The sequence below is a fragment of the Acipenser ruthenus genome, chromosome 6, assembly GCF_902713425.1.
Source record: "Acipenser ruthenus chromosome 6, fAciRut3.2 maternal haplotype, whole genome shotgun sequence".
NCBI lineage: Eukaryota > Metazoa > Chordata > Actinopteri > Acipenseriformes > Acipenseridae > Acipenser > Acipenser ruthenus.
The window spans coordinates 73,762,256-73,778,235 of NC_081194.1; the positions used below are offsets into that span (position 1 = coordinate 73,762,256).

General features: G+C 38.9%; 1 protein-coding gene across 5 annotated transcripts in view; it reads left to right on the plus strand.

The window, feature by feature from the left end:
* rock2a (rho-associated, coiled-coil containing protein kinase 2a) overlaps positions 1-15,980 on the plus strand; it is a 62,820-nt gene that overhangs the window by 23,013 nt on the left and 23,827 nt on the right. For all 5 annotated transcript variants that reach the window (XM_034017012.3, XM_034017010.3, XM_034017011.3 and 2 more), the window contains exons 3-8: positions 1,128-1,228; positions 2,456-2,593; positions 2,834-3,094; positions 4,282-4,426; positions 5,068-5,206; positions 15,200-15,291. In XM_034017012.3, coding sequence (XP_033872903.1) covers positions 1,128-1,228; positions 2,456-2,593; positions 2,834-3,094; positions 4,282-4,426; positions 5,068-5,206; positions 15,200-15,291 — 876 coding nt within the window. The remainder of the gene's footprint in view (positions 1-1,127; positions 1,229-2,455; positions 2,594-2,833; positions 3,095-4,281; positions 4,427-5,067; positions 5,207-15,199; positions 15,292-15,980) is intronic.

A 15,980-nucleotide genomic window follows, 5' to 3' on the forward strand; every position in this document is an offset into this window, starting at 1 on the left:
TCACTTGGTGGGCCGCACCGTAAAAAAAATAAATATAATTAAAATATATATATATATATATATATATATACAGACGTGCTCAAATTTGTTGGTACCCCTCCACAAAAAATGAAGAATGCACAATTTTCTCTGAAATAACTTGAAACTGACAAAAGTAATTGGCATCCACCATTGTTTATTCCATATTTAACAGAAATCAGACTTTGCTTTTGATTTTTTATTCAACATAATATTGTAAATAATAAAACAAATGAAAATGGCATGGACAAAAATGATGGGACCGCTAACCTAATATTATGTTGCACAACCTTTAGAGGCAATCACTGCAATCAAACGTTTTCTGTAGCTCTCAATGAGACTTCTGCACCTGTTAACAGGTAGTTTGGCCCACTCTTCCTGAGCAAACTGCTCCAGCTGTCTCAGGTTTGATGGGTGCCTTCTCCAGACTGCAAGTTTCAGCTCTTTCCATAGATGTTCGATAGGATTCAGATCAGGACTCGTAGAAGGCCACTTCAGAATAGTCCAATGTTTTGTTCTTATCCATTCTTGGGTGCTTTTAGCTGTGTGTTTTGGGTCATTATCCTGTTGGAGGACCCATGACCTGCGACTGAGACAGAGCTTTCTGACACTGAGCAGTACGTTTCGCTCCAGAATGCCTTGATAGTCTTGAGATTTCATTGTGCCCTGCACAGATTCAAGGCACCCTGTGCCAGGCGCAGCAAAGCAGCCCCAAAACATAACCGAGCCTCCTCCATGTTTCACTGTAGGTATGGTGTTCTTTTCTTTGAAAGCTCCATTTTTTCGTCTGTGAACATAAAGCTGATGTGACTTGCGAAAAAGCTCCAATTTTGACTCCTCTGTCCAAAGGACATTCTCCCAGAAGGATTGTGGCTTATAAGACTCTCAAGACTTTTCACAGCTTGCGAAGAATGAATTTTTATCCTCCAAAAGACACAAGTTGATGTTGGGAGGTTAATTAGGACCACAACCAGGAGAGTACTGTGCCAGTAATGCCAATAGTTTTCTCAAGGCAATCAAGAAGAATTGTGTGATCAATGGTGTCAAATGCAGCAGTAATATTCTGCATAAGAAACATTTTCTTATATGTGCCATTTCTTTTTTTCTAGATGAAAAATTCATGGGAAAGATCCGGGAGCTTCAAATGAAAGTGGAGGACTATGATGTGGTGAAAGTGATTGGAAGAGGGGCTTTTGGAGAGGTCCAGCTGGTAAGAAATGTTAAACACTGAAGGCAAGGTTTTTTTTTTTTTTTTTGGCTACCTTTATTCTGGATGAACCTCCAGAGTAATACACCCTCCCCTCGTTATATCGCCCCTCGCTATACTGGGGATTTGGATTGCCTATATCGCGGTCCTGGAGTTGGCTCTCCATTTTTAAAGCCTAACTGCGCATGCCTTAGCTGCAATTTACATAGGCAAATTAATTTCGAATTACTATTTGTTTTATTTCGTACTGCACATCACAAACCAAAAAAAAATATATACAAAACAATTAAAGCATTAATATTGTACTTTTGTCATTTACACGCATTGCACAATAACACAAAGCAAATTCAATATCCTACTTGCTGAAGCGTTTTTTATTTTAGCCAACGAGGTGTTCACTTGGGGCAGCAATGCGCTAGCAAAAGTCAGAGGGCAGCGACGTCCGCTCCCTAGCAACAGGCTTCCTATGTTGGGAATGGATTCTTTCAATGCAGCGGTTTTGTGCATTTGAGAAAGAAGAGTAAAACTCATGAAATTAATTAAAATTAATCTGTCAGTAAAGTTTGACCCCCCCCCCCCCCTAACAAAGAGGACAGTATATTATCAATGATCACTTTGTTGCTGCACGTCAAACAAAGTAGTCCCTCAGGACCATCGCATATCACGGTAATGATTTAAAACATAGTTTAGAATAATTAAACAGCAGTGGTGTGGAATATCCCTCGCTAGGTAATATGTTGTGTCGTCGTCGCCGTCATCCGTCCTGTCGCGTCCCCTCCCCCCCTCCAAAAAGAAAAATATTTTAGTGTCTTTCAAAAATACATTTTTTGCAGAACACAAGGGTAAGTGTTATGCTGTTTTGTGACGACTACTGCTGCTTGTTAAATCATTAAAATAGACCTCTGTGTGACTTAGTGATATTTTCTGCCCTGAGTTAGTGGCCTCCTAGGTTCTGCTGTTTTGGTAATGTTTTAAATCCCAGAAATGCTTTTGAAAACATTTGGGCCCGCTAGTAGTCCGTGCAGACCCTTGCATTTTCTAGATTTTAATTTATTAAGGAATTTCTACTATCGGCATGCCTTTGCCACAGGGTCCTTCCTTACTATTTAATACTTACCATGGTGGAGTAAATAATTGTAGTTGCTTCCATATTGTCTTTTACAGTTTTGTGGCACTTTTTTCAGGTGCTAATGTTTAATTTGTTAAAATAGTCCATTCTTTTCATTATAGGTGCGGCATAAAGCATCCCAAAAGGTTTATGCGATGAAGCTCCTTAGTAAATTTGAAATGCTCAAGAGGTCTGATTCAGCTTTTTTCTGGGAGGAAAGAGATATCATGGCTTTTGCCAACAGTCCTTGGGTTGTACAGGTAAGATAATTTTAAACCATTGATACAGTAGGAAAATCATAGATTGATACAACGTCCATGTAGTAAAGCTGTTAGTCTGGACGTCGAACTGAAACGCAGTCAGTAATTGTGCTACAGAACACAATTCGGTGTTATATTGTTCTTTTTTTCCGTTCAGTAACTCTTACAAGGTATTTAAGGTATAGTTGTTTTAAATGTTTTACTGCTTGGCATGATTGTTGTTTTTTCATATTTTACCAGCTATGTTGTGCCTTTCAAGATGACCGGTATCTCTACATGTTAATGGAATACATGCCTGGGGGTGACTTGGTGAATCTCACAAGCACCTATGATGTGCCAGAAAAATGGGCCAAATTCTACACAGCTGAAGTGGTGTTGGCTCTTGATGCTATTCACTCCATGGGCTTTATACACAGAGATGTAAAGCCTGACAACATGCTGCTAGACAAATATGGACACTTAAAGTTGGCAGACTTTGGCACGTGCATGAAGATGGATAAAGTAAGTATGATTCATATTGTTTCAGAAACCCTGTAGCCTTTAGGGTAACATATTTTTAATCTGAATGCAAAAGGATAATCTTGGAGGTTTTCAGTATTGGTGTAGAGAGAACACCGCACAGTAACTATTTTTGTTTTGTAACATCTCTTCTGTCAAATCACTTTTGAAAAATCTTCACATTTGTTGTACTTAAACACTGCCACGCCTCTCTCTGGACTGTGCTCTTGAAAACTAAGGATCTGACATGTTGATGAATTCCAGCACTGTTATTGGTGTCGTTTTTTATTAGATATTTACAAATTAAACACATTATGTATTGTTCATTTAAACAAAACTGAATAATATAAATTAAGACTTGGCATAAACATTCTTTTTTCCTTTATCAGTGCTTTTTTACCCATATAAATACAGAATGTTTTGTTTTACAAAACAGTTTTAAATCTGTTATGAAGTTTGTTCAATATTATATTGAGTTTCTTTTTTATATAATGCTAGTTTGAGATTCATTTTAGATGTAAAATATGGTGAACATGCTATATTATTATTATTATTATTATTATTATTATTATTATTATTATTGTTATTATTATTATTGTTATTATTTTTTAGATTGTTTAAGTTAACAATCAGTTAAAAGGGAACCCCAATTTATTATGTTTAGATCAGACAAAAATTGTTAAAGTTTTCAACGTATTGCAAAAAAAATGATAACCCCTCACTCAAGCCACTCCTTATACCTGTGCCTCATTCCCATCTTGCTTTGAAACAGAAGATCCTAAATGAGCTGTCTTGGGCAATATTAAGCTGAATTTCAGTGTGCTCATAGTTTTGCTAATATTAGGCGAGAATAGAGTTTATGTTATAGCACCACCTTGTGGAAACTACTTTACAGTACCTTCATTCCTTTAACTGGAACTGCAGGTCTTATGATGAGCTATGTTTTTACAATTTTAAATTTTTGCTGAAAAGTTCCTTTTAGTTGAGAACAAATTATTGCATCAATATTACTGAATTACCTTGGTGATAAATTATGTCCATGTGATCTCCTAGTATTTTATGTCTGTTGGATGTGCTGGATTTCTTAGGTCACTATGCAATCTTCAGATCTACCTTTTACGTGTTTTACGCAGTTGGCAAGCACATCTTTGTTATTCCTGCTTTAAGAGAATATATTACTCCTTGTGTAGACCGGGATGGTTAGGTGCGACACCGCGGTGGGGACCCCTGATTACATATCTCCGGAGGTGCTGAAATCCCAAGGAGGGGATGGTTACTACGGCCGGGAGTGTGACTGGTGGTCCGTAGGGGTCTTTATTTTTGAAATGCTGGTTGGTAAGTAGAAGTAAATTGGACTTGCATAACAGTTAAATCAACATTTTTAGTTTCCTTGTTGAGTGAGGAAATATTTCATAAACCTATTTAATGTATTTATTGAGATTACACTCACCATGAGAATGTGGCACATTAATTCGACATTTAGCAAACGCTTTTATCCGAAGTGACTTATAGAGACTAGGGGGTGAACTATGCATCAACAACTGTTGCTGCAGAGTCCCTTCCAATAGGACCTCGGTTATTTGTCTCAATTTTACACGTGCTGCTTAATGTTGTAACTTTTAGCTTGTATTTAACTTCTGATCAGCTGCATTGAAAACCATCTCGACTGAGTCTGCTGAGGTGAACAACGCTGAGGAAACACAATTTGGATGTCATATTTTACATAATCCCTTCTTGGCACAGTTCTCCAAAAGAACCTAATGTAGGGGGTGTGTGTTTTAGGAGCAAATCAGAGTTTTTTTTATATGGCTAGATCATTGTGGGTCTTTCTGATTCTCTGTAAGCAAGTTAGACATGACCCCCCCCCCCCCCCCCCCACTCCTTATTGGAGAATTGGATTTTGTGCACTCAAATATAAATTGAAAGGTTCAAGCCCTACAGTACTTGTGTGTCATTTTTATTTATTTATTTTCTAGGCGACACTCCTTTTTATGCCGATTCTTTGGTGGGAACATACAGTAAAATTATGGATCACAAGAACTCTCTGAACTTTCCAGATGATATTGAAATCTCTAAACATGCCAAAAGCCTCATCTGTGCCTTCTTAACAGATAGGTAAGTCTTTCATAACATTTAATGGTTGTGCACATTAAAGGACAGTGTAGGGTTGTTTTCATAGTTTAATCATCTACTTTTTTAGTGTTTTGAATGTGCATGTACTGCATGTTTTTTTTTTTTATGAGTTTTTATCTTGCATACCCCTACAATTCTAGTTGGGTTTATATCTTTAATACAAAATGGTTAAATATAATGCGAAACAGAGAGACTGTGTGAGCATTATTGTGGGTTGTATCTTACACAGCACTGTTTTGAAACAAACATTTATTTCTTTATTTGTTTATTGTAAAAATGTAAAATGACATGCAGAATACACGCAATTTTTTGGTTACAAAAATTAAAAGATTCAGGGGGAAAAGAAAGTAAATATGATGTCGAATAAAATGATAACATTGTATATCTAGAAGTTTGAAATGGAAAAGGGAGAAGTGCAAACGATAATAGTAAATATGACCCTGAGTGTTTTGTAAAGAAAGTTGGGAGCTTACCTTTAAGGACCATGATCTTGTAAACACGATAAACCACCATGCTTTGCAATACTGATTGTTAACGCATATCATTAGATAGGGGAGGGATTGCATTTCACTGCTGTTTTTTTTTTTTTTTTTGGGGGGGGGGGGGGGGGGGGGGGGGAGGTGTTGACGTCACAGACAGGCATTTAAGTTTTAAATTAGTGGATATACACAGATAATGTACTGAATTTAAACAATTTATGAGGTATGTTTTTTTTGTTTGTTTTTTACTTACCTTGTCTGATGAACTCCACAGAGTGAACTCCCGGTCTCCATTTTGCTTGGGTCAGGAGAACAAACACATCTCTATCCCAGATATCATTACAATATAGTCCTCTTTGGCGCCAAAATAAGGACATAAGAACATAAGAAAGTTTACAAATGAGTGGAGGCCATCTTGCTCATTTGGTTGTTAGTAGCTTATTGATCCCAGAATCTCATCAAGCAGCTTCTTGAAGGATCCCAGGGTGTCAGCTTCAACAACATTACTGGGGAGTTGGTTCCAGACCCTCACAATTCTCTGTGTAAAAAAGTGCCTCCTATTTTCTGTTCTGAATGCCCCTTTATCTAATCTCCATTTGTGACCCCTGGTCCTTGTTTCTTTTTTCAGGTCGAAAAAGTCCCCTGGGTTGACATTGTCAATACCTTTTAGAATTTTGAATGCTTGAATCAGATCACCGCGTAGTCTTCTTTGTTCAAGACTGAACAGATTCAGTTATTTGAGCCTGTCTGCATATGACATGCCTTTTAATCAGTACTGAACACAGTATTCTAGGTGAGGTCTTACTAATGCATTGTAAAGTTTTAACATTACTTCCCTTGATTTAAATTCAACACTTTTCACAATATATGCGAGCATCTTGTTGACCTTTTTTATAGCTTCCCCACATTTGTCTAGATGAAGACATTTCTGAGTCAACATAAACTCCCAGGTCTTTTTCACAGATTCCTTCTTCAATTTCAGTATCTCCCATATGATATTTATAATGCACATTATTATTGCCTGCGTGCAGCGTCTTACACCTTTCTCTATTAAATGTCATTTGCCATGTGTCTGCCCACTTCTGAATGCTGTCTAGATCATTTTGAATGACCTTTGCTGCTGCAACAGTGTTTGACACTCCTATTTTTGTGTCATCTGCAAATTTAACAAGTTTGCTTACTATACTATAATCTAAATCATTAATGTGGTTTAGGAATCGTAGAGGACCTAATACTGATCCCTGTGGTACTCCACTGGTTACCTCACTCCATTTTGAGGTTTCTCCTCTAATCAGTACTTTCTGTTTTCTACATGTTAACCACTCCCTAATCCATGTGCATTTATTTCCTTGAATCCCTACTGCGTTCAGTTTGAGAATTAATCTTTTATGCTGGACTTTGTCAAAAGCTTTCTGGAAATCATATGCTTGGCAATTATCCATTGTCGATGTTGCATCCTCAAAACAATCAAGCGGGTTAGTTAGACACGATCTCCCTTTCGTAAAACCATGCTGACTGTCTCCCAGGATACTGTTACCATATAGCTAATTATCCATTTTGGATCGTATTATAGTTTCCATAAGTTTACATATAATAGAAGTCAGGCTTATTGGTCTGTAGTTACCTGGTTCGGTTTTGTCTCCCTTTTTGTGGATCGGTATTACGTTTGCATTTCTCCAGTCTGTCAGTACAATCCCTGTGTCAAGAGACTGTTGCATGATCTTGGTTAGCGGTTTGTAAATAACTTCTTTCATTTCTTTGAGTACTATTGGGAGGATCTCATCTGGCCCTGGGGATTTGTTTATTTTAAGAGCTCCTTGTCCCTTTAACACTTCTACCTCTGTTATGCTAGAAATAGGTAGAAATAGGTATCCTTCCCCCATAAAACCCCCCTACAATTGAGCATTGTTGTCCAAATTTCTCCTGCGATTGCTTGGGTATGGACTCAGAAATGGCGTTTTGAAAGGAAAAGAAAAAGTAATAGTCATGCTGCTTCCTTTTCGTTGGCTGTCATAGCTAGTGATATATATTTTTTTCTCTCTTTTAAAATAAATGAATAAATAAATCTTCACCAATATATACAAATGCTGATGCTGTTTTGAGGAGCATTTCATCATTTCAATATAAATATCCAGACCCTACAAAGGAGGAGGATTTCCATTGATGCAAGGGACAAAAAAGCCTCCCCTTTCATGAAGCAGACTGGAAGCCCATCGAGGCTATAAGGGAGAGATCTGCATCTGCTAGAGCATGCCTCCAAAGGGTAGATAAATTCTAGAGTGCCAGCAGGACATAAAGACCATCTGGTCAGACCACCTATGCTTGATGCTAGGGGTGTGCCGATTCATCGATTCACACGGTGAACCGTGTTTTTTTTTTTTCTTGATGATACGATTGATACAGTAACCCCTGTATTGATACATTAATTGTCTGCTAACATGAACATGAGCGTCCTTTAATTTGTGTCTACACTGATAATTGGAGAATATTATTTATTATCATGTACTCTAGCAGCCACCCCTACCATTCACTGTGTTTAGGGTGCTTTTGTCAAGTCCGCCGGTAGCGGAGCGAAACGGAAACTGAGCGGAGACGGGTTATTAATGTTGATCTCATCAGGGCGACGGCGAAATTCGACCTGCTCTGGCCTGTTTAAAATCCATTGTGGACTCGCATCATGTTCTAGAAGAGTCATGCTGTGTGTAAAAATGTGTAAGGCTCGAAATTGCAGGGCTCCAGACTGGGAATGCGGCAAAAAAAAAAAAAAATGGAAACCGTATTTTCCGGGTTAGGTGCATTGGTGCCTGTAACACAAAAATGCTGTCTCTCCCTTTTAAAAGCATGTGTCAATATTTATGAATGCACTATGACGTTAGTTTGTAAGGGGAGAAAAAAACACATATCGCGTGTTTTAATAAACTGAAATGCGAGAAGGAAGGTAACAAATATATTAATAACAATTTCATCAAATACAAATGCTTGTAAACCCAGATAGGTGCTGTACTGTATTAACACCAGCAGAATACGGTAACCCCAGTTTCAAGCAACAGTTGTGACGGTGACCAAACGTGTTTTGAGTGTTGTGTAAACATTTAGTATTTAATGTTGCGAACAGCAGAACTAACTCACTGGAATTTAAACTTGTTTTTACTGAAAAATAAACTGTAACATGTAATCCATAAGAGCTGTTCAACAGGAAGGAGAGGTGCAGCATTTAGGAGAGGCTCTTTCGATAGACAGATGTCTTTTAAACATAAGCCACAGCATTCCTGATTTGGGAAACAACTCCCAAAAGGAACAAGGCCGTATAGACCCTCACGTGACCATTTCAAAGGAGGTAAGCCCTCTGCTACTTCCTGACGCTTCTTATCATCCAGTGCCTTCCCCCCCCTTATCTCTGCCAGTAGGCGGGAGGGTTTGTAATTTTTTTTAACAAGATGGCAAAACATAACATCTGATCCATGGATCCTCGGGATCATACAATACGGTTACAAAATACCATCATCAAAACACTGATGGACTCGTCACGGCCAAAAGGAGACTTCCTACAACAGGTCAAATCCACTCTCCTTTCCCGTGCCACAGAACAGGTCCCCTCTTCTCAAAAGCAGGGCCATTACTCAAAATACTTTTAATTCAGAAAAAGAATGGGAAGGTGGCTCCCGAGTGGCGCATCCAGTAAAAGCACTCGCTAGAGTGCAGGATGCACTTTATAGCCTGGACGTCGCCGGACGTCCAGGCTATTTCACAGCCGACCATTGACGGGAGCTCCCAGGGGGCGGCGCTCAATTGGCTGAGCGTCGTCCGGGGGGAGGGAGGGTTAGGTCGGCCAGGGTGTCCTCGGCTCACCATGCACCAGCGACCCCTGTAGTCTGGCCGGGCGCCTGCGGGCTTGCCTGTAAGCTGCCCAGAGCTGCGTTGTCCTCCGACGCTGTAGCTCTGAGGCGGCTGCATGGTGAGTCTTCAGAGTGTAAAGAAGCGGGCGGCTGACGGCACACGCGTCAGAGGACAGCGTGTGTTCATCCTCGCCCCGCAGCGGTGGTAGCGGTGAGCTGAGCCTAATAATAATTGGGCATTTCAAATTGGGGAGAAAATAATAAAAACTAATTGGCAACGACTAAATTATAAAAAAAAAAAAGGAAATTCAGACCTATTCTAGACCTCAAAGGTCTTTTTAGCACTGAGACACTTCAGCCCAGTTTTAAGAGGAGGGGAGAAAGATTTTTACCAACAACACACGGCTGTAAAATACATCAACCACCAAGGGGGCACAAATTATTGGGAGCTTTGCCTCCTAGCCATGAAGATCTGGAATTGGTGCAGAACACAGGACATTACTATCCATGCAAACTATTTACCCGGATGTGAAAACAATATCGCAGTTTCTTCAGCAGGGACATGACCCCCCACGAGTGGCAGATCTACCCAAAGGTAATAGACTGGGTGTTCAATACACTAGGCCACTTTTCTGCTCCCAATGTTATCAGAAGGCAGCCATAGCAACAGACGGTCTGTCCATTTCATGGTCAAGAGACCTAGTGTATGCATACCCACCCCTGCCACTAGTCAATACTCAGGAAGGTAAGAAAAGACAAGGCTCTCATCCTATCCCCAAGGAAACACATTGTTTCGCAATGAAGCTTCAGCCTAATACTTAAACTCATGAGACCACCAATGGTCACCCAAAACCTCACAAATCTAAGGAAGAGGCCAGACTTCATCTGATTTGATTTTTACATCAGGGCAACTATTTATCTATTTTAACTCGCAAACCCAGGGCAAACCAGTTTCTAAACAAACAATTTCAAACTGGATTACTTCTTGCATTTTATTCTGATACAACCTTGATAACAGATCAGCCCCAGGATCCATCAAAGCCCACTCAGTGAGGGGGAGTGGCTACTACTTGGGCAAAACAAAGGTTGGTGCCAGTACAGGATATCTGCATTGCTGTGACCTGGACCTGTACATGCTTTGGTATAGTTAATTCTGTGTGGAGTTCATCAGACGGGGTAAGAAGACGAAGATTACCTGCAATATGGTTTCTTCGTATGATGATGAACTCCAAATGTGAGTATCGTTGGCATAGCGGTGAAAATTAATGCCGTACTTGCAAAAAATCTGACCCAATGGAAGCATATATGTGCTAAACAGAATCAGCACCAGAACTGACCCCTGAGGAACACCTGATACGACTGCGGTTTTTGGCGATGAACATTTTTACATATTGCTCCTGTCTGGTCAAGTAAGATTTAAACCAAAAGAGTGCAGAACCTGTAACACCTATACCCTTTTCCAGTCTACTTGGCAAAATAGTGCTGTTGATGGTATCAAAGGCAGCACTAAGATCTAACAGGACAAGAATGGAAACAAAGCCTGAGTTGGCATTCAGCAGTAGACCATTGACTACCCTGACAAGTGCTGTCTCCATGATGTACATAGATCTAAAACCAGACTGGAAAGGTTCGTAAACATTGTTATTGGCTAAATGACTTTGTAGCTGATAGGCAACAGCTCATTCCAAGATCTTACAGATATGGTAAATGAGAAACAGGCCTATAATTACAGGGCAAGCTAGGATCTAAGTTGTGCTTTTTTAACAAGGGGATAATGACAGCACATTTAAATGCAGAAGGTACCATACCAGAGCAAAGTGAGTCGTTAGTAATGTGAGTTACAGCAGAGCACAAAACTGGAAAACCTAGCTTAAGAATGGATGTAGGAATGGGGTCTAAGCAACCTGTGGTAGTTTTTGTTTTTGAGACAATCTTAGAGACCGTCTTAGGGCCCTTCGATTGTGTCACTGAGCATAAGCTGACATCTGATGTTTTCAATTTTCTTGTTAAAGTACTGAGCCATTTTGTTACTTTCAGCACTAAGTTCTTTTAATTCAGCACTACCAGCTGGATTCAGTAAACGGTGAACAGTAGGAAAAAGACACCTAGGATTACTCTTGCCTTACTCTAAGATTTTCCAAAGAAGGAAAATCTGGCGGAGTTCAAAGCATCTTTATAATCTACCAGATGTTGTTTAAAAGCTGAGAGATACAGTCAGGCCAGTATCTCTTCATCTCCGTTCCAACTTGCATCCTAATGATTTCATAGAACACAGCTGCTTATTGTGCTATGTAGAACTTTGGGGGGAAAAAGTGACACTTCTTGGTTTTATTAGGGCTAAATGGTTTAAAATGTTAGAGATGGTTGAGTTATATATATCAATTAAGGTCTCAGGATTATATAGATCAACCTTTCCCAGATTGTGCAAATTTATCAATGTTAATTGCTTTGAGATTATGGATGTCATAGTACGCTGATGATTTTGGATAGCTAATGGCAATTCCATATCAAAAAGCACAGCCTGGTGGTCAGAAATGTCCCACTCTTGAACCTGCAGGTTTTTTAACTGTTAAACTGGTGGAAATAACAAGATCAAGTATATGGCCCTTATGTGTGGGAACATTAACATGTTGAATAACACAAAAAAAAATCCAATAGGGAGAGAAATTCTACTGAGAAGGGACAGTGCTGTGAGTCAACATGGATATTAAGAACATAAGAACATAAAGTTTACAAACGAGAGGAGGCCATTCAGCCCATCTTGCTTGTTTGGTTGTTAGTAGCTTATTGATCCCAGAATCTCATCAAGCAGCTTCTTGAAGGATCCCAGGGTGTCAGCTTCAACAACATTACTGGGGAGTTGGTTCCAGACCCTCACAATTCTCTGTGTAAAAAAGTGCCTCCTATTTTCTGTTCTGAATGCCCCTTTATCTAATCTCCATTTGTGACCCCTGGTCCTTGTTTCTTTTTTCAGGTCGAAAAAGTCCCCTGGGTTGACATTGTCAATACCTTTTAGAATTTTGAATGCTTGAATCAGATCACCGCGTAGTCTTCTTTGTTCAAGACTGAACAGATTCAGTTATTTGAGCCTGTCTGCATATGACATGCCTTTTAATCAGTACTGAACACAGTATTCTAGGTGAGGTCTTACTAATGCATTGTAAAGTTTTAACATTACTTCCCTTGATTTAAATTCAACACTTCTCACAACATATCCAAGCATCTTGTTGGCCTTTTTTATAGCTGTTGTTCTGAGTCACCATGAACTCCTAGGTCTTTTTCATAGTTCCCTTCTTCAATTTCAGTGTCTCCCATATGATATTTATAATGCACATTTTTATTGCCTGCATGCAATGCCCAAAATTAAAATCCTACTAAAATCCAAAATCAAAGAAGGTAAAAGGAGGGAAACTCATCCAACAAGGAATTTCCCTGCTTCGGTGGGCGATTAGATGAGCACTCCTGCTAATGGCTGAGAAGAAAGTACCGTAAAAGCCAGGCATTCAAATGACATGAAATCAGTAACAGGAAGGGGTTTCAGGGCAACATTGATGGGATCTATAACTGACAACCTTCCACCCCGACCATGTGCACGTGACCTTTCCAGTCGGTAGTACCTGATTTAGTACAGAAACCCAGACCCAGCCGGTAGTACCTGATTTAGTACAGAAACCCAGACCCAGCCGGTAGTACCTGATTTAGTACAGAGTTATCATTTTGCAGGTGCCATGTTTTAGTTAAAAACAAAAAATCAAGATTTAATCTGTCCACATTTTTAATAAAGGTAAAGGTCTTATTGCGGCTGTCCTGCATAGTAATACTTAAAAAATCAATAGAATCAAAAAAAATAAGCCCAATGGGAATTTGATCATTTTAAAATAATTTTTATTATTATTATTATTATTCTAGTAAATGTAACAGATTTTCACAGAACAGTTCTTTTGGGCCACTGTCAGTCACATACCTGAAAACACAAGACAGCTGTACTTGTACAGTCAGCCAACTGCAATTTAGCTGTTATTGATGATGATAATAATAATAATCATGCATGTTTTTCATGTTCTCGAATTCAGTGGTTTATTAAGCCGGACTCTACACTTAACAGGTAAAGCGTGCTGCTTTACCAGCCATTGGTACAGCTACAGCTGAGCAGCGTAGTGCTAGTCAGACTGTGACAAAATAATAAAAGAAAGTCCAAAGCACACTGTTTTGAACCTTTAACTCTGGGTCACAGAACCTTCCCGAACATGGTTACAGCAGACCCAGGGTCATTACAATAATAGCTTGTTGTAAATGTTGTATGCGGGACAATGTGGTGAGATGCAATTGCAGCAGGAGCTGATTTACTAAACTCAGGCGGAGCAGCGCAAATGCAACAATGACTAATGTCTGTACAGACAGTACCGCTTTGTCTTGGCCCGTGTCAGTGTATATGGCATAATTATAATAAAGCCAGACGTAATACATGTGCTAAGTCATTATTCAATTGTCATTTCATACTTGTGACAGTTTTGCTATTATGCTTAAAGAACACGCTTGCTGCAAATCATTTGGCCAATTTATAACTTATGATCTAGCTGCTGGAATATAAAGTGCAACACTGTACTTATGTTTTCGTATTGGGCTGTTCATGGTGAACTGCATATTCCTGAGGAAATGCCATTCGTGAAAGAGCTCCCTGTAGTACAGAGCAAGAACCCTGGAGCCCAAGTGGAGATTGGAGAGAGGGAGGAGATATTTGAGAAGAGCGGAGCTCAGTTAACGTGGGGCGGGAGCACTTCTTCCACGTGTGGAGGTCTTCCTGTTTACATTAACTTTAGATCTCTAGGGATTCATTTAAAACAGATGCTCTTTTTACATATACAAGTTAGCCATTCAGGCACTTAATGTGACAGGAAGGAGTAAGCTACTGTGTTTTTATTTAAAGTAGTGACCGTCCCATACCTGTACTATGTTACTATCAATTTATTAAAAAATAAATAAACACAGCATTTGTAATTATGCTCAATAGAGTATAATCTTGTTCGCTTTTTATTTGATAATTAGGCTGATGTGTGATGTCATGGTTTTAGTGAAGTACACAATAGGGTTATTCATTGTGACTGCTTTGAAAGTTTATTTATTTTTTTGTTACAACATGACCTCTTGGATAACAGTAATTTATATAATTGAGCAAATCTACTGAATGTTCATTTTCTCTGCTACCCCCTAACCTGAGCCCTACAGCACTCGTATGGTGTGGACATTTTTTTTTTTTTTTTAACATTTGCAGCTGATTCCTTGGCTTGCATGCAAGTGCTCCCTCCCCGTCTGAATTTAAATTGAAATATGGTTTGCACCACACGTGGCAGGCTGCAGAGCCCGTCCATTTTGCTACTTGCTGAAAAGGCTGGGTTACTTTGAAAAACACTAGGACGGGGGGGCAGTCCTTCGAGATCCTTTAGTGCTTTTCTTCACAAGCAGATTTTTATTTAAATCTGGGTTTATTTTTAGTTATTAATAATAGTAATAATAATAAACCTCTAGTTAAAAATAACAAACCATTTAAAAACAATCATCTTGCTGTTTAACCAGAGGAAAACATTTTCTGTAACAGATTTTCATTATGAGAGAATGTTTTGTAGATGTGTACCCTAAACTGGACTAATTGCTATGTACAGGGATGTGCGGCTTGGGAGGAACGGAGTGGAAGAGATAAAATGTCACCCTTTCTTCAAGAACGATCAGTGGACGTTTGACACCATACGTGAGAGTAAGTTATTGCATTACTTATTATTTTTATTTAATGTTTTGTAAATGTTTGTATCTTAAGTCATGTGTGAGCTATGTACAGTATGGTGGAAAGAAAACAGTAAAAGTAACAGTAAGATTGTTCATTAATATAGTGTGGTTTTTTTAAGACATATGTTTTGTTTGCTTCTGTTTAGTCCTTACATTTCTTCGATATATATTTGTCTCCATCTGGTGCTGTGTGGGCTATCTGGTGTACATTTTAAAGACCCATGCAGTATATCCTCAAAGCCCTGTTGAAAAGATAAAAGTTAATGTACGCAGTGTAGGACGTGCAGTTTCACTTTAATGGGTACATGTTGTAGATGATCTATAATGACTGGGTTGCTGAGAAAGATTGCTGGGTATAAACATTGTAATCTGTGTTCTGAGCAGTTTGGAACTTGTACCCAGCCCATGCTGAATGTCAAAAATGTGTTGTGTTTTTTTTTTTGGTTTTGTTTTTAAGTGCAAGCTGTATATGTAATGTATGTATTGAGGTGGAACTGTTATAAATGTTCTTATTTATAACATTATTATAAAAAAAATATAAATCATTGTTATACGTGGTTAAACATACTATAGCTTTATTTTCTCACTGCTTGTTAGAACTTAAAGTAGCGGGGGTCTGTTTCAAAGCTCTTCAAAGTGGCCGCTCTAGTGCACTGATGT